The sequence below is a fragment of the Sorex fumeus genome, unplaced genomic scaffold (genome assembly GCF_029834395.1).
Source record: "Sorex fumeus unplaced genomic scaffold, SorFum_2.1 ptg000241l, whole genome shotgun sequence".
Classification (NCBI taxonomy): Eukaryota; Metazoa; Chordata; class Mammalia; order Eulipotyphla; family Soricidae; genus Sorex; species Sorex fumeus.
The window spans coordinates 950011-968966 of record NW_026606298.1 but is presented as its reverse complement, the minus strand read 5'-3'; the positions used below and the strand labels follow the sequence as shown (position 1 = coordinate 968966).

The following is an 18956-nucleotide window of genomic DNA, read 5'->3' as shown; positions in this document are numbered from 1 at the left end:
CCTGTCTTCATTAAATAGATACCCTCAGAACTGTATTGCTGTGGGACCCCTTGCATAATACTTGGCATTGAATGGTCAACATTGGTCAAATGAAATGATATCGACTGCCCTATTCTCCTGTACAAGGGTTGAAGGCCAGCCACATTTGCTAGGGGAAAAGACAACTCAGATAGAGAAGAGAGCACCAAATAAAGGGTGTTGGGAGGATTCTCCCAGGATGGGAGAAGCATGCTGAAAGTAGACTATAGATCAAACATGATTGCCACCCATCGCCTCTTTTGCAAACCACAGCACCCAAAAGGAGAGAGAGAACAGAGGGGAATGCCTTGCCACAGAGGCAGGGTGGGATGGGGGGAACGGGGGGGGTGGGGGTGGGAGGGATGCTGGGACCCGTCTTGGTGGAGGATGGGCGCTGGTGGAGGGATGGGTACTTGATCATTGTATAACTGAAACCCAAGCACAAAAATTTGTAAGTCTATAACTGTACCTCATGGTGTTTTACTAATAAAAAAAAAAAAAAGGAAAATAAAAGTGACTGCAATGCCACAGGAGTAGTAGGAGGACTGGGCTGAGCAGGTCCCAGGGATTTGACTGCAAATAGAACTTTAAAACAGGCCTTATACTAATCCAGCCATTAAAAGTCCTGTACTTTAGTGTTCTCCAAAGCCCTCAGAATGACAGAAAGTCTAAATAAAGCTCGACACTGACCAACTGTAATTGCAGGGAGCAAATTACTACTGAATTTCTAATTTCCTATTACAGAAAAACTAGCTATTTAAGAACAGGATAGGGCCAGAGAGATAGTACAATGGAAAAGGTGCTTGCCACGCATATAACCAACTGGGGTTCAATTCCAGGTCTCGTGTAGGGTCCCTGGGCTCCATCAAGAGTGAACCTGAGCACAAAGCCAGGAGTAAGCCCTGAACTTACTGGGTCTGGTTCCAAAACAAATAAAGAAATGAAGGATAGAGTAAATTCAATAAACGCTACCCATTGAATGAAATGGGTATTGCTCTCATCATTGAATTAAATATAAGACAATGCAACCAGGCCTGTACAAACTTTATTGTACTTTCAATAACAAGCATGTAACAAAATTTGAGCATGATAAGCACGAAATTTCTCAAATCATATTCCTTCCAAAGCATGAAGTACAGTACACAGTGATTGGAATATTTTAAAAACTGCTAAAATCATCAGGACATATTAGGACATGAAGTGGAGTTACCTTTACTTTCCAACAGAGTATTCCAATTAGATTTGCTACAAGGAAAGTTAACATATATGAATGTACACATATAATAAGTGAAATGAAAAAAAAAGGCATGTTACAAACATTCCAATTGCTCAGCAACTATGAAGGAAAAAACCTCTCTTATTTCTAAACTTGAATTTTCCTCAAATGTACTAACCAGTTACAATGTAACAATTTTTACTACAGCCTTTAAATATTACATAATTTTGACCATTCCCTATGTAATCAGTATCCTATCCTGTCATAAACATTAATCAAATATGTGATTTTTCAAAGGAAATAAGGAGCAAAGTAATCTTATTCTGAGTTGATATTCAAAACATTGAACATCCAAATTCCACTGACCCTCTTCAATACGGACTGTTACCAGACCAAGCTATCAATTAGCCTTGATCTTATTTCCAATGACCAGACACATATTTGAGCTCACGCAGAAACATGGGCAGTTAGATATGAAACACACAATTCACACAGACATGAAATTGAAGTCAAATACTCTGTTCATCATGGAGGATGAATGTGAAAATTTTCACAGTGACTAAAATTGACTGGCTAACAAGGCAATGGTAATTTCTTTCTATTCAGCTTCGATATAAACACATGAACTTCCAAGATACCCTTGAATTTTAGTGCAACTAACCTAAAGGCTCTAAAATGACTGAAGAGTCCTAAAATATCAGTATATGTGACCTTTTATTTAGTTTTCCTTGAGGAAAAAATAATAAAACACCGAGGTACTTTAGTTTCTGTTAAAGGAATTACTGTTCGTTTTCTTCCTGAGATGCAAAAGACCACAAAAGAAAAGCACCACGCCAGGTTTGCGCAACGAGGCACCAGAAACTAATAGTTTGGTCCTTTTCTAAATGGGTCTCTCCCAACCATTACACTGAAGCACAGTGATGGATCACAGATGCCAGGGGGCCCCGGCTGCCCCTGGATCCCAGGCTTTCCATGGTCTCCTTCTTTGCCAGGGAGACCTGGGTCTCCTGGGGGACCTTCTTTGCTTATCCCAGGAGGACCCTCTGGACCTAGGAGGAGACATTAGAAACATGTAAGTGAAGGAGTTTGGTTTTTGATGACATAGAGCTGATGCTATTGTAAATTTAAACTGGAAAAAAAAACCCATTCAAATATTTTATGTATTGCAACATTCAGAAAAAAGAACAAATTGTTTTTTGTTTTCATTGGGGAGAGTTTAGGGGTGTTTAGGTCACATGTGGCTCACTCAGGGCTAACAGCTGGTTCAATAGTTGGTGATTTCTTCTGGTGATGCCTGGAGAACCACACAGTGTCAGGGATCAATCCTGGACCAGCTGCATCCAAATCATGTGCTCCAGTCTGCTGAGTCATCTCTCTGGCCTCAAGGGGAGGTATTATGATATAAAGAACCATCCAAAAGTGCTCAGTGATTCTTTGCTCACTCCTGGCTCTGCACTCAGGGATCAATCTTGGCAACACTTACAGGAACATGATGAGTGCCCGGGATCAAACCTGGCCTGACTGCATGTAGTGCAAATGCCCTACCCACTGTAGCCTGAGTAATGAGTAATTTTCATTAAAAAAAAATTAAACTTTTTTTTTTTTTTTTTGTGGGGAGAACCACGCCAGGTTTCCTCAGTGAGGCACCAGAAACTAATAGTTTGGTCCTTTTCTAAATGGACCAAACTGAGTAAATTTTTTTTTTATGTGGCAGTGCTCAGGGGTTACTCTTGACTGTGCTCAGAAGTTACTCCTGATGGTCCTCTGGAGAGAGAAAGAGAAAGAAAGAAAGAAAGAAAGAAAGAAAGAAAGAGAGAAAGAGAGAAAGAGAGAAAGAGAGAAAGAGAGAAAGAGAGAAAGAGAGAAAGAGAGAGAGAGAGAGAGAGAGAGAGAGAGAAAGAGAGAAAGAGAGAAAGAGAGAGAAAGAGAGAAAGAGAGAAAAGAGAGAAAGAGGGAAAGAGGGAAAGAGAGAAAGAGAGAAAGAAAGAAAGAAAGAAAGAAAGAAAGAAAGAAAGAAAGAAAGAAAGAGAGAGAGAGAGAGAGAAAGAGAGAAAGAGGGAAAGAGGGAAAGAAAGAAAGAAAGAAAGAAAGAAAGAAAGAAAGAAAGAAAGAAAGAAAGAAAGAGAGAGTGAAAGAGGGAGAAGAGGAGAGGGAGGGAGGAAGTGAGAGGGGAGAGAGAGAGAGAGAGAGAGAGAGAGGGAGAGGGAGCGGTCACTCCAGGGGTGTTGGGGAGATCATATTGTCTCAAGGATCAAACTGGGGTCAGCTGCACAGCTTAACACACATACTATCTCTTTAGTCCTTGACAGAGATTTATAGTAGCACTGTAGCACTGTCGTCCTGTTGTTCATCGATTTGCTCGAGCAGGCACCAGTAACGTCTCCATTGTGAGACGTGCTGTTACTGTTTTTGGCGTATCAAATATGCCACGGAGTGCTTGCCAGGCTCTGCCGTGCAGGCACGACACTCTTGGTAGCTTGCCGGGCTCTTCGAGAGGGATGGAGGAATCGAACCCAGGTCAGCATCGTGCAAGACAAATGCCCTACCCGCTGTGCTATCACTCCAAATTTTATTATTTTTATTCCCATTTGGGCCCCTCCTAGCAATGCTCATGGCTTTACAGTTGGGCAGTACACTTGGCAATATTCAAGGGGCCACATGTGATGCCAGGCTTTAAACCATTGTCATGTCTGCAGCCACACACATGGCAGGTTCCTTTACCTCTAAACTAATTCTCGGGCCCACAATGATAAATTTCTCTTTTTCTTAACTTTTACTTAATGCCATTTTTAATTGGGCTGGAGTGATAGCACAGCGGTAGGGCATTTGTCTTGTGTGCTGCCAGCCTGGCCGAGCTGGGTTCGATTCTTCTGCCCCTCTTGGAGAGCCCGGCAAAGCTACTGAGAGTATCTCACCTGTATGGCAAAGCCTGGTAAGCTCCCCGTGACGTATTCGATATGCCAAACACAGAAACAACAAGTCTCACAATGGAGACGTTACTGGGCCCGTTCGAGCAAATCGATGAACGATGGGAGGACAGTGTTTGTTTTTGTTTGCTTTGTGCTATTTTTAATGTTAAGCAAATTATTAATTATAATGTAATGATAGTGTTTCGTACATTGTGTTCCAAAACTACACCCTCCACGTGTGTTTCCCCTCTCAATCAATAAACCTCCCCACCACCCCATCATCCTCAGTGGCAGAGTGAATATCTTAAAGTAAAATCTGTCCAGCACCTACGAGCATATACTCAGTCTTACCTGGTGGGCCAGGAGGACCTTGTTCTCCAGGGTACCCAAACCCTTGGTTCCCCTTTGCCCCATTTCTTCCTGGTAGGCCTGAAAAGTATCAAATATGGGAGTGAGCGTATATTTTCTGTACAATGACTGCCTCGATAGATTCTTATGCAATATTAATACACATATCAAAATAAATAAATTTTTTTTTTGTTTTTTGGCCACACTCCGTGGTGCTTGGAGCTTACTCCTATCTCTGTGCTCAGGGATCACTCTTTTTATTTATTTATTTATTTAATTTTTATTAGTGAGACACCATGAGGTACAGTTGTAAACTTACACATTTTTGTGCTTGGGTTTCAGTTATACCAAGTACCCATCCCTTCACCAGTGCCCATTTTCCACCACCACGGGTCCCAGTATCCCTCCCCTGCCCGTCCCCCCCCCCCCACATCCAACTCTGCCTCTGTGGCAGGGCATTCCCCCCTGTTCTCTCTCTCTTCTTTTGGGTACTGTGTTTTGCAAGAGAGGCATTGAGTGGCAATCATGTTCGGTCTATAGTCCACTTTCAGCATGCTTCTCCCATCCTGGGAGGATCCTCCCAACACCCTTTATTTGGTGCTCCCTTCTCTATCTGAGCTCCCTTTTCCCCTAGCATGTGTGGCTGGCCTCCAAGCCATGAAGCAAAATTTCTGGTACTAATCTTGGCCACTCTTGGGTGTTAGTCTCCTATTTTGTTTCTTTATGTTACCCAGATGAATGCAACCTTTCTGTGTCTATCACAGGGATCACTCTTGACAGTGCTGGGGACTCTATGCAGTGCCCAGGATGGAACCAGGTCAGCAGTATGCCCTGCAGGTACCTTGCCCTCTGTATTTTACCTCCAACCTAAAAATAAATAATGAAAAAAATAGCTTGCTGGCTAATCGTTATTTTTTTGGGGGGTGAGGTCACACCTGGCGATGCACAGGGGTTACTCTTGGCTCTGCACTCAGGAATCACCCCTGGCGGTGCTCGGGGGACCATATGGGATGCTGGGAATCGAACTCGGGTTGGCCGCATGCAAGGCAAACGCCTTACCTGCTGTGCTATTGCTCCAGTCCCTGGCTAATCATTATTACTAATGCAAAATAAGTTTTGAAGAATAATTTCTAAAATTTAAAATGAATTTCTTTTACATTTCCAAAATGATTTGATGGAGATTGAGTACTAAGAAAAGAACATGACTTGTGGTGGTTTTCAGCTTTTCTGTTGACCATAACTGTTCATTACTTTGATGAAATATATAAATTGATCAAATAGTTATTAAATAAAAGGGAAGTACTTTCAACCATTATATCATATAAATATTCAAAGACAAAGAGAAGTTATGTGATACTAGGATAGAGTCTTAAAAATAATTTTTCTTTAGAAATTTTTGAATATAACCACAACACCGAATAAGAGAGAGAGAACAAAAGGGAATGCCCTGCCACAGAGGCAGGGTGGGATGGGGGGGATGAGGGGTGGGAGGGATACTGGGATCCGTGGTGGTGGGAAATGGGCACTGGTGGAGGGATGGGTGTTTGATCATTGTATAATCGAAACCCAAACACAAAAATTTGTAAGTCTGCAACTTTACCTCATGATGTCTCACTAATAAAAAAAAATTTTTTTTTGAATATGGAAACAGAGTTGTCAGAGTCAAAATACAGGTCTGAGATTTTAATTCTAAGCAACTTATTAGATTCATAGAGCCCTTAAGTGCATTGTCAACATTTTCTCATTTACCAGCTTCAGATGTCTCATAGCTTAGGCCCCTCTCTGTCTCTGTCTCCAGGATCTTTATTTATTGTACTTCAGGAAAACATAATAATTGTTTTTGAACTGAGTTGACATAAGGATTTGTAAAAGGCATTTTTTATTGCTGTCATCATTAAAATATAGATGAACTCGCCTATTAAATGAATTTAGAATGTAAATACAATTAAAAAATGCTTTATTATTGCTGTTCATTTGCTTATGTACACAGGTTAAGTACCTTTTAGTCCTCTGGGCCCTGGGCGCCCTGGAGCACCCATCAATCCGGGAACACCATCTCCACCTGGCAAGCCTGGGAGTCCCCGAGGCCCTTCAGGACCTATGGGCCCAGGCGGTCCAGGAATACCTGGGGAACCACGCTGGGGCTGGCAGCGGTCACAACTTTGGATTCTTCCACTCTGAAGTAAGATTGGTAGCTGGGCTGAAAGACAAAAAAATCATCACACCCCTTACATTTAAATAGCGAGTGGGAGTTAACTGGATCATTGAAAGAAATTTCTGGATATTTTGAGGCTAATAATTTCATGTCTATAAATTAAACTACGGAGATGAATAATGGTTTGCAATCATTTTAATTGTCGAAATTGCTTAAATAAAAGGAAACAAAATGCTCACCAAAAGAAAAGCCTTGAAATTACTAACTACCATATTTAAGAAATGAGTAATGATAATTATTTTATACAGAATTAAATGATAACATAATAAATTGCTCTATGAAAAGTTACCACATAATTTTCATTTCATAAAGATACTTTATAAGAATATTAATATTTTTCAAAAATGCCCATAAAACATCTTCACTAATGTTCTTTATATTTTCTTACATCTTTCACAATTCTATCCAAAAATATGTATTACTTTTCTTATGTGAAAAATGTTATTTAAAACTATGCATGATACTTACCTCTTATTACATCTGCACAAACTTGTCGAATAAACTGTTCTGAAAATTCCCTTGCCTGCATCAAATTATGAAGGGTTATAGCATATCAATACCAAGTTAAAAAAACAATAAAAACGGAAACTTTAAAAGAAGCGCATTACATACGGGTTTTCCATTTAATCCTGGGGGTCCCCGAGGCCCGGTTGCCCCTGGATGCCCCTGGGGGCCTGCAGGCCCCAGGGGTCCATTCACCCCAGTTTCTCCTTTTGTTCCAGTGGCTCCTCTGATCCCTGGTTCTCCCTTTTCACCTCTCTTTAAAAATAAAAACAAAAAGGGAAATGCATTAGAAGGTCTAGTTAAACATTTCATGAGTTAAGATTATGTATAGATGTATTTAAACTTTATAGGAGATTGTTAGGAAATAATCGCTACTTATTGGACATTACGTATCTCATTATACTATTGTCTCTTCATCCATCTGCCCATCCATCCAACCCTCTAAGTATACTGTGCAGGCAGTATGGACCATGCTAAAAGAACTTGGCTCAATCCTGTTACTAAGGAATTTATGTTAGACAAAAATCACGGTCACGGTCACGGTCCTCCCATTGTTCATTGATTTGCTCGAGCAGGCCTGATAACGTCTCCATCGTAAGACTTGTTGTTACTGCGACTGGCATATCGAATACGTCACGGGTAGCTTGCCAGGCTCTGCCGTGTGGGCAAGATACTCTCGGTAGCTTGCTGGGCTCTCCAAGAGAGAAAAAATTAGAAGCATAATATTCAATGACAAATATGCAAGGAAAACTAAGCTCTCAAACAGAAAAAAATGAATAAAATAATTACAAATGCTTAATATGTTACATGTAATACCACGAATCTCCATTTTTGGAAAATCCATATTTAACAGGACATGATAGTCATTTTCTGATCCCGATGCCAGTATGTGGCAAAATGATGTCAATGTAGATGTCATTAACCAATAAAAACTGAATTGTGTAATACAAGATGAAACATACCTCTCCTTTTTCGCCACGATGGCCTTGAACTCCCTTGAAAATGAATAGAAAAAATAATTTTCTATTATTTTTTCTGTGCAAGGTACTGTATTAGTAAGGTGGGATGACCCGTTTGCCACATGGTTAATCAAATTTTATTCTCCTTTGGAAAATATTGAGAACAGCATCCACAGAATTTCATATGCAATAGCCTCTTTTCTGCCTCTTTAAGGCTCTTTGATGTGTCTCAAGTGTGCTTTGCTATTCCAAGCTACCTCCCACATCACTGCAATCTCCTACCCCCAAATCACGGAGCAATCCTCATAACAAGAGAAAAGGAGGCTAGTGACTAATGACAATAACTGAATACAACTTTTTAAAAAATTTATTTATTTATTTATTTATTTTCTTTTTGGGTCACACCCGGCGATGCACAAGGGTTCCTCCTGGCTCTGCACTCAGGAATCACTCCTGGCAATACACAGGGGACCATACGGGATGCTGGGGATCGAACCCAGGTCAGCTGCGTGCAAGGCAAATGCCCTCCCCGCTGTGCTATCGCTCCAGACCCAATAATACAATTTTTAAAATTATTTAAAAATTTTTAAAAAATTTTCAGAGTCCGGAGCAATCGTGCAGCAAGTAGGGCATGTGGCTGACCTAGGTTCAATCCTTTCCACCCGATATGGTCCCCTGAGTCCCGCCAGGAGCTCAAAGCTATGAATAAGCCCTGAGCACAAACAAGACAAAATCAATTTACATTAGTGTTTTATTATTATATATACACTTAAAATATATATTTTATATATTATAGATCAAATATGTAGGTTAAACTGGGATTCTACCTGAATTCCACATAAATTCTGTTCTGAATTTAAAATCTAGTATTTTTTTCACCCTAGAAGAGTTGAGATAAGTACCAGGAGGTCTGTTCCAGGGCTTAGAAGCCGGCAGCCCTTGCTGGGGGAAAAAGGCAGCTCAGATAGAGAAGGGAACACCAAGTAAAGGATGTTTGGAGGATTCGCTTGGGATGCAAGATGCGTGCTGAAAGTAGACTATAGACAGAACATGATGGCCACTCAATATCTCTATTGCAAACTACAACACCCTAAAGGAAAGAGAGAGCAAAAGGGAATGCCCTGCCACAGAGGTGGGGTGGGGTGGAGGAGATGGGGTGTGGGGGTGGGAGGGCTACTGGGATCAGTGGTGTTGAAGAATGGGCACTGGTGGAGGGATGGGTACTTGATCAGTGTATAACTGAAACCCAAGCACGAAAGGCTGTAAGTCTACAACTGTACCTCATGGTGTTTCACTAATTAAAAATTAATTTAAAAAATCTACCTTTTCCTTTTTTTGCTTTTATGGGTCACACCTGGCAATGCTCAGAAGTTACTTCTGGCTCTGCACTCAGGAATCACTTCTGGTGGTGCTCAGGGGAACATATGGGATGTTGGGAATCGAACCCAGGTCAGCTGTGTGCAAGACAAATGCCCTACCCACTGAGCTGTTGCTCCAGCCCTTAAAATCTACTATTTTAAGAGAAAATTCAACTTTCAAGTCAATTAGGATAAACTATCCTTATTTATTTATCCTGTAATTAAAATGGTCATTCTATTCTTGTAAACTATGTTTCTTATTAAAATTTTGGTTTACTACTGTGAAAAAGAAGTTAAAACAAACATATCATTAAAAGTGATTCATAGATAAAAAGCCTAATTACCCTGTGCTTCAATCACTTTTTGTTTAAATTCAGAGATTTGAGCAGCACTATGATAGATAACATATTCTCCCCAGTAATATAAAAACTGGAGAGCCAATGTGCAGAGCTAACTCACAATGAAATAACTGGCAATAATATGTATTATAAATGGTAAGAACTTTTAGGCAAGACATTCAAATAGTCTATTTTTAAATCCATTGTGTAGTCAGGTTCTAACATCACCCAACATCAGTTCAAGAAAAAGATTATAACCTTAACATGCACAGAAGAGTTTTCATTATTCAACTTTTTTGGTTACTTTGAATGGGGAAGTTTGAATTTGGGGTCACACCAGGCAGTAGTGCTCAGAGCTTATTTTTGGTTTTGTGTTCAGAAGTGGTCCCTGGGGATGCTCAGGGGACCATACGTGGTGCAGTGGATTGAAACAGGGTTGGCAGCCTGCAAGGCAAGCGTCTTAACCCTGTACTATCTTTCTCATCTGTTTTCAATGTTAAAAAGAAAAGCTGCTGTTCTACAATTCAATGTGAAATTCAGAAAATTTCATATGATAAAAGTTTGAGATGTTATTTACTTCCAGTTTCCTGAAACAAGAATATCCAGATTAGCTAAAAGGGAAGGAAAAAAGAGATAAAGCTAGGCAATCTGAGCATAAAAGCGCTAATATTTTAGTTTTCCTAAAAAGATTCAATATTCCTGTGTTAACAGGAGACCATTCTTAAACTACTGAGGCTTGTTTCTGAGGAAATGGAAGTGTACTATGTGAAGAAACATATTCTTAAATCTTGAGCCAGTATCAGAGGAAAAATTCAAACCTTTTTTAGGGGTTGGTGAGATAGTAAGGCAAAGTACTTGCCTTGCATGACGTTGACCAAGGTTCAACCCCTGGCACCTCAGGTAATTCTCTTTCAGGACAGACCAAGAGATAGTTAGAATAGATGTCGACACTGAATTGCAAAGAGGGCATCGGCAAACACACAGCGTGTGCACAAACTACTTTCATTAGTTTACCTGTTGCTGTTCAGTGTGGTTCTGATGGAAAATTATACGATACAGGGCAATCTCACTGAAATATTACTTAGTGAGGGGAGTTCAGTTAAGAAAGAACAAAAATAATATTTTTTTTTCCCCAATTGAAGGTAAGGGAAGTTGGGCCACATCCAATGGTACTCAGAGGCTATTCCTGGCTCTGTGCTAATAATTGTATTATGGGCTGGAGCAATAGCACAGCAGGTAGGGTGTTTGCCTTGCATGCAGCTGACCCGGCAGACCTGGGTTCGATTCCTCCGCCCCTCTCAAAGAGCCCGGCAAGCTACTGAGAGTAACTTGCCCGCATGGCAAAGCCTGGCAAGCTACCCGTAATGTATTCGAAATGCCAAACACAGTAACAAGTCTCACAATGGAGACGTTACTGGGCCTGCTGGAGCAAATCAGTGAACAACGGGAGGACAGTGATACCTTATATTATACAACTCCTTCTCGGAGTTGCCTCAAAACCAAATCTGGGTTGGTTGTATTCAAGACGAATGTTTTCACCTGTATTATTTCTCTAGCCCTGGAAAACAGTCTTTACTAGTATTATGTTCTACAACAATCCCTTATAATCACATTGTTATAGGACTCCAGCATAAAAGACTCTATCACTACCCAAATTGAGGGAAATGAAGTCTATTTCTCCACTCTATAGGGCCTCATCTACTCAAATTTAAAGAAGAAAATCAAGTTAATTAAGAACTGCTGAGTAGAGAGACACTACTATGATACAGCTGTTTGGGCCAAGAACTACTTCTAGGTAAAGCTGAGATTGTCAACCTTCATTTATTTGGTTAGAAAAAATACCTGAAAAGCAAATTTCACAGCCACCATTAGTATCGTTAGGGAAATTAAAGTATACAACAACAATTACAACAAGTCATTATTATCACCACCATGTAGTATTTTGCCCTCATCTACTTAAAATATATTTTACATTTACTTACCCTTCACACTCATTTTTTATGAAAGAAAAATGAGTACCTGTTGTCCTGGATTCCCTTGTCTTCCATTTTCTCCCTTTTGACCCTGTAAAATTTAGCAAATTTTATTACTTGCATATCATGTGACATCTTATTATCTCATTCCCACTTTGGACAAACTGGCAGGCTACCGAATGTAGCCTGCCCACACGGCAGAGTCTGGCAAACTCCCCGTGGCGTACCCAATATGCCAAATACCAGTAACAATGATGGGTCTCATTCTCCTAACCCTGAAAGACCCTTGAATATGGCACTTTTTAAAAAAAAATCTCAGGGCTAGGACGAAGGAGATGTTACTGGGGCCTGCTCGAGGCAATCGACAAACAACAGGATGATCCTGATCGTGATCGTGATACAATGCAATCACATATACAAAACAAACTATATACTCTCTAAGGTCCGAAGGGAACATCAGAAAAGCAGTGGTGCAAAGATGTGAAATTATACGATTAATTGGGAAGGTAGTTTATTGAGGAAAAAAAAGAGTGAATCAAAAGAATCTAATCTTACAGTTTGTGTGCAGAGAGAATCCATATTATCAGCAAGAAAGTAATCTTAAATTTAAATGGCTCTGTACATTATATTAATTTAAATTACATAATTTTAGTATGTTGACTCTTCCCAGGAGGACAAGAATATATATTTTACATTGTTTTATCTTATACAATAAAGTTATATATATAGCACAGCGGGTAGGGCGTTCGCCTTACACGCGGCCAACATAGCCGACCTGACTTCGATTCCTCCGCCCCTCTCGGAGAGCCCGGCAAGCTACCGAGAGTATTCGATATGCCAGACACAGTAACAACAAAGTCTCCAATGGAGACGTTACTGGGCCCGCTCGAGCAAATCGACGATCAACGGGAGGGCCTTTACCTTTACCTTTATACATATATATGTATATATATTGGGTCATACCTGGTGGTCCCGAGGGCTTTCTCCTGGATTTGAGCTCAGGGGTCACTTTTGATGGTGTTCTGGGGCCCATATGGAATGTCAAGAGTGGAATCTGTGTCAGCTGTGTGCAGGGCAAAAGCCCTACCCAGTGTACTATCACTCTGGCCCCAAGGACAAGAATATACCTTAAAAAGGATTTTTTAAAAGAAGAAAAATATAACGAAAATAACATGAAGTTCTTCAAATTGGGTTAAGGAAAAATCAGTGAGGCTATAAATAAATTTGCCAATTTAATAAATATTTTTATACACCTATTCTATAGAAAATATTTTTCTAAATGCCCAAATGCTATTCTTCCTGATGTTGAATAAAAACTATGTTGAACAAAATGTAGAGTGGGACAATAATGACTCCGTAATAAAAATGTGGTGGTTAAATTTTAGATCACTTTTGCATAGTGATTTTTTCTTTTACATAAGTAAATGCCTCAAACTTATTAAGTGGCATCTATTGACGGTAAATCAGGGTCACTGAAATAAAGGTATCATTACAGAATTTAAGTTAGTCTATAGTAGGGAAGAATCAATTCAGAATAGATTTTATGTTGTTTGTGCTTAAACAACATAAAATCAAACATCTGGGCTTTTTATTGGAACATGAAAAGGGTCATGAGGAAGAGAATGGAAATTTCAACTGAAGTGCAGTTGCTAAGAATGAGTGTAAGGTCGCCTTCAGAGAGTCAATAGGATAATATACCAGGAGTGAATTTATAGGACAGGAATAAGCAATTCCTTCTGTCTAAAGCAGAGGGACAAGAGTAAATATTACTGGGCAAAATGGCAAGAGGAGACTAATGAGATACAGCCATAGTCAAGTCAGGAGACAAGTTAGCACTGTAGCACTGTGCTCCCATCGTTCATGGCTTTGCTCAAGTGGGCCCAGTAACGTCTCCATCGTGAGACTTGTTGTGACTGTGTTTGGCATATCGAATACGTCACGGGGAGCTTGCCAGGCTCTGCGGGAGGGATACTCTCGTTAGTTTGCCAGGGTCTCTGAGAGGGATGGAGGAATCGAACCCAGGTCGGCCATGTGCAAGGCAAACACCCTACCCGCTGTGCTAAAAATAAAAAAAAATTAAAATTAAAAAAAGAAGACAAGTTAAATGATAGATATTCTGGAATTTGTGTGTGACACCACTAAAGAATTTCTAATCAGATGTCTAGCTGAATTACACCATCTCTTGCACAGGGACAAAAGTAGAGGTATGTGGAAAAGGGAGACCTGGACAGAGACAGGGTTAGGGGCCAAGTTCAAGATATGCCTAGGTGTGAAACTGGATACAGAAAAGAGGGCAATGTTCATTCTTAGGATGACTTCCAAAATGGGAGTCATCCTCCTCCCTTGGAAATATCAGTTACCATGGTGGTATCAGTTACCATGACTAGGAATCTATCAGTAGACATGGTTAATTGGAAATGTGACAAATTCTATTTTGTACGTACTGAGGTATATGAGACATCCAACTAATATTTCAAGTAGAAATTTTAATATGTACACATGGGACATAAGCATAAAACACACAAATATATATCTGTGTGAATATGACCCATTCTTAAAATTTGTTAAATAATTTGATTTTCAAATTTTCTTCAGCAGTAAAGTAGTAAAGACCCTTAAAGTTGTATTTGGTGCTTGCTGAGAAGTTTAGTAGCAAAAGCAGGAAGTTGGGTTTCAACAGTTAGACATAGGAGCTGGAATAGAGCTGAAAAAACAATGTAAGAGAAAAAGAACAAATTTCTATTGCCAACACTCAAAAGCCAGCAACATACCTGAATGCCCTTTTCACCTTGACTTCCTTTGTCCCCCTGAAAAAAATTATTTTTAGATGTAGCATGTATATCAATGTTTTGTATCATAAAATAAACGTATTTATCTTAAGCTGAGGAACATATTGTAGTTTCATTCAAATTAAATAATACTTTCTATATAGAAGCCAATTCCAAGACATTTGAAAAGATAAGCCACCATTGTAAAAATGACATTTTAAGTGAACACCTTGTTCTTTCACATTACAAACTATAACTTCTGGTGTTCTAGGGAGACTAAAACTGTTCTATATTGATGATAATCTACTAAATATGACTTATTATTTTCATAAAGTTAAACTCAAGTTTTTATATATAATTAATAGTAGACACAAATTTATAAGAAGTAATGAAACAAAAACAACGCTAAAATCATATTTTAGAAAACATGCTTCAAAAATAAACTTCTGAGAAAAATTTAATATTGCATAATGATAAGTTTCTAAGAATTTCTTATCTAGAAGAGACTTTAGAGGAAGTTCATTCCAAATTCTCATCGTTAGAGAAAGTGCAGCTGAAGAAAGGAAACCTTTGCCCAAAGTTGAATTTTTTCAACTGTTTTCCCAATGACTTTTCTTCTCATCTAGCTCTTCAGTACAGAGTCAAGTTTTATATTTAAAGCAAAGAACATATTTCCTTTCCTTTATAAGCTTTAAAGTAATATATTTTATTGATTTACAAATATATTTAGGACATACAACTTTTGTTTTTATTCAATGGCAAGTTTTTTAAAAAAAAAACTTCCTTTTGATGCTGTGATGTTGGAACCGATGTATGAAGCTCTATCTTTAATGGTACTGTAGATCACGATGCCTAAAATTTTATAAAATTTAAAAAATCTTTAAATCCCAACGTATTCACAATAAATTTACATGCTCTTCACGAAGGGGTTCTCAGTCCCTGCTCTGAGGGTTGCCCCTGTCCCAGCAATAACCTACTGCTCATGGAATCAGAAAGGATCTGGATCATCCTGGCTGTGAGAAAACCAGGGGACAGTGGCTACTCTGGGAGAAAGAAAAGGTAGAAAAATGGAAACACCAGGGATATAGGTATAAAGTTGTATCCTTCGCAGCATAAAAGTTAGTCTATGCTAAAGTTAGTCTATGCTTCAGTACGAGCTAAAACTTAGCTCGGTACTAAAGAGCTAGATGATATTGATTCAGGTTAGATATACTGCTAACCTGAAATGTGTATTTTGAAATAAATAGGCATTCAGGCTTAAACCATCAAATAATAATTTTTTTTGGGGGGGAGCAGGGGGATTATTATTTTAGTCATCCTCCAGGGAACTTCATCGATGTGCTCGAGCAGGCCCAGTAACGTCTCCATTGGAGGCTTTGTTGTTACTGTGTCTGGCATATCGAATACTCTCGGTAGCTTGCCAGGCTCTCCGAGAGGGGCGGAGGAATCGAACTCGGGTCGGCCATGTTGGCTGCGTGCAAGGCAGACGCCCTACCCGCTGTGCTATCGCTCCAGCCTGGAGCGATAGCACAGTGGTAGGGCGTTCGCCTTACAAGCGGCCAACATGGCCGACCCAAGTTCGATTCCTCCGCCCCTCTCGGAGAGCCCGGCAAGCTACCGAGAGTATCTCACCCTCACGGCAGAGCCTGGCAAGCTCCCCGTGACGTATTCGATATGCCAGACACAGTAACAACAAAGTCTCCAATGGAGACGTTACTGGGCCCGCTCGAGCAAATCGACGATCAACGGGAGGGCCTTTACCTTTACCTTTACCTCCAGGGAACTTCAAGGGCTAGTCTATGTTTTGTTCACAAATTGAAAGCAGTGATGCTGATGGGGCCATTCAGAGCCAGGAATTGAACCCTGGTTCCTGTATCCCAAGCATGTGTAGTAGTGGTTCAAGATATCTTCCTGATTCCAAATAAAAATATTTATCCAGATACAACTAAGGGTATCTTGATTAAGGAAGGGGAAAAGGATTAGTGAGGGTGGGGAAGACAAAAATGATGGAGAGGACTTAAGCGCTATGTTTTACTTCATCCAAACCATCTTATGGAGTTCTTCCACCATTTAAATGTAGACCATTTCTATCTAACATAATTTGATAGGTATATTTTGCGGTCTAGAAACACTAAAAAAGGTCTATATAATTGGTGGTAATTGTATTTATAGGTCCCAAGTAACCCATCAAGTTATACTAAATACGAATGTTGCTACTTTTGGATAGTGAGGAAAATCTATAGATAAGTATATTGATTTGTATTTTTAACTCCTTTAATTTTAAATCATATTCTATATAATGCATTGTTTCAGATAGAACCTGAAGGTCAAACCTTGGGGCTGCATTTTTATCCTTAGACAGTCCCTCCCCCAGTTTTGTTAGCTGGTATATATATTTTGGCATGTGTGCCTGACTTTAAGTAGTTTAAAAAAAATCTTTACTCACCTGGATGCACTGACTCAAAAAACACCTGAATTTATAGGATGAATTTTACATTTATATTTTCCTGTTCGTATGCTCCTGCCAAAGACTGGGATATGCAGGAGTCAGTATCCATGCAAGAACATGAAAGATTCCACGGCTTTTGGTCTGGGATTGAACGCACTTTTCACAAACCACACGTCTCGGTTGGTTCATCATGAAAAGTATAATCGGTTTTATTTTCAAAAAAGAAAAGCACATGTTAGTCGCTGACTATAAATGAATTTTATCTCCTATTCAACACGTACCCTTTTTCCTTGCATCCCAGGTAAACCCAGGTATCCTGGCTCTCCTGGGGGCCCCATCGCTCCTTTATCTCCCTAGATAATACAGAAAACAAAAAATAATAGACCTGTTATCAAAAACAACACTGGTAAATTCTTTTAAATTTTTATTAGTGAAACACCATGAGGTACAGATGTAGACTTACAATTTTTTGTGCTTGGGTTTCGATTATACAATGATCAAGTACCCATCCCTCCACCAGTGCCCATTTTCCACCACCATGGATAATATCCCCCCCACCCCCATCCCCCTATCCCCCCTGCCTCTGTGGCAGGGCAATCCCCTTTGTTCTCTCTCTCCTCTTGGGTATTGTGGTCTGCAAAAGAGGCATCGAGTGGCAAACATGTTCAGTCCATAGTCTACTTTCGACATGCATCTCCCCTCCTGGGAGGATCCTCCAAACACCCTTTATTTGGTGCTCCCTTCTCTATCTGAGCTGCCCTTTCCCCTAGACTGGTAAATTTTTGTTTTGAATTGTCTGAGACTAAAATGGGGCGTCACATATCACCCCTTATTTTCTTTTGTTGTGAGGGGACACACTTGGTTCTGCACTCAGGTATCACTCCTGGTAAGCTCAGGAGACCATATAGGATGCCAAGGACTGAACCTTGGTCAGTTACCTGTAAGGCAAGTGCTTTAGTTGCTGAACTACCTCTACAGCCCCATATTTTCATTTATATATTTAGCTAATTATAAAAGCTTTAATGGCACATCGTCTAAAACTTCTTATAAATATTGATCTTCATTGTTTCATAATTTCAACAATAAAGTAAATAACAGTACTGAAAATAATAAGCATAGATATTTTCTTGCCCCTTTTTCAGGGAGTAGGGAATTGTTTTAGGCCACTCCCAGAGATTTAGGGATTATTCCTGAAGATGTTTGGGGGACAATGTGTAGTCCCAGGATAGAGACAGTGCTGTACAAGGCATGCACCAAACGCTTTTTCTTCAGCCTACATCTTTTGCTTCCTTTCAGAATGGTTCTTTTTCCTTGAGCCTTCCCCACAACCCCATATTTCTACTTTGAAGATCTCCTATTTGTTTTTTGAGTCACACCCTGTCACCGTCACTGTCCTCCTGTTGTTCATTGATTTGCTTGAGCGGGCCCAGTAACGTCTCCATCAATTTTAAAATTGAACATCCTTTCAATTTTATTACAGATTTTACCATACATCTCATGAACACTCACACATATACAACTAAGTCATGCTTATTCTGTATGTATGGTGATGTATCTTGTATTTCAAAATTTATTAACACTGTGACACTCACATGCCATTGGGTATTTTTATCACATGGTTTCAAATTACAGAACGAGACTTAATGTTTCGTAAATTATAGAATAAGGTTGAATTAATTTCCTACTTTATAATAAATTACACTATCTATCCACTCTCCTCCCGTTGTTCATCGATTTTCTCGAGCGGGCCCAGTAACGTCTCCATCGTGAGACTTGTTCTTACTGTGTTTGGCATACTGAATACGCCACGGGGAGCTTGCCAGGCTTTGCCGTGCGGGCGAGATACTCTCGGTAGCTTGCCAGGCTCTTCGAGAGGGGCGGAGGAATCAAACCCGGCTCGG

At 39.8% G+C, this 18956-nt stretch overlaps 1 protein-coding gene across 2 annotated transcripts in view; it reads right to left on the bottom strand.

The window, feature by feature from the left end:
- Positions 1–1974: 1974 nt before the first annotated feature.
- The window catches only part of COL21A1 (collagen type XXI alpha 1 chain), a 133328-nt gene continuing 116346 nt past the window's right edge, over positions 1975–18956 (bottom strand). Inside the window, exons 21-29 of one of the 2 annotated variants that reach the window (XM_056108986.1) lie at positions 17337–17408; positions 14610–14645; positions 11885–11929; positions 8173–8205; positions 7319–7465; positions 7175–7229; positions 6491–6691; positions 4495–4572; positions 1975–2283 (exon numbers count right to left, since the gene is read on the bottom strand). In XM_056108986.1, the coding sequence (XP_055964961.1) occupies positions 2096–2283; positions 4495–4572; positions 6491–6691; positions 7175–7229; positions 7319–7465; positions 8173–8205; positions 11885–11929; positions 14610–14645; positions 17337–17408 (855 nt within the window). In that variant the 3' untranslated portion in view covers positions 1975–2095. The remainder of the gene's footprint in view (positions 2284–4494; positions 4573–6490; positions 6692–7174; positions 7230–7318; positions 7466–8172; positions 8206–11884; positions 11930–14609; positions 14646–17336; positions 17409–18956) is intronic. The other variant, XM_056108987.1, reaches the window with a different exon arrangement.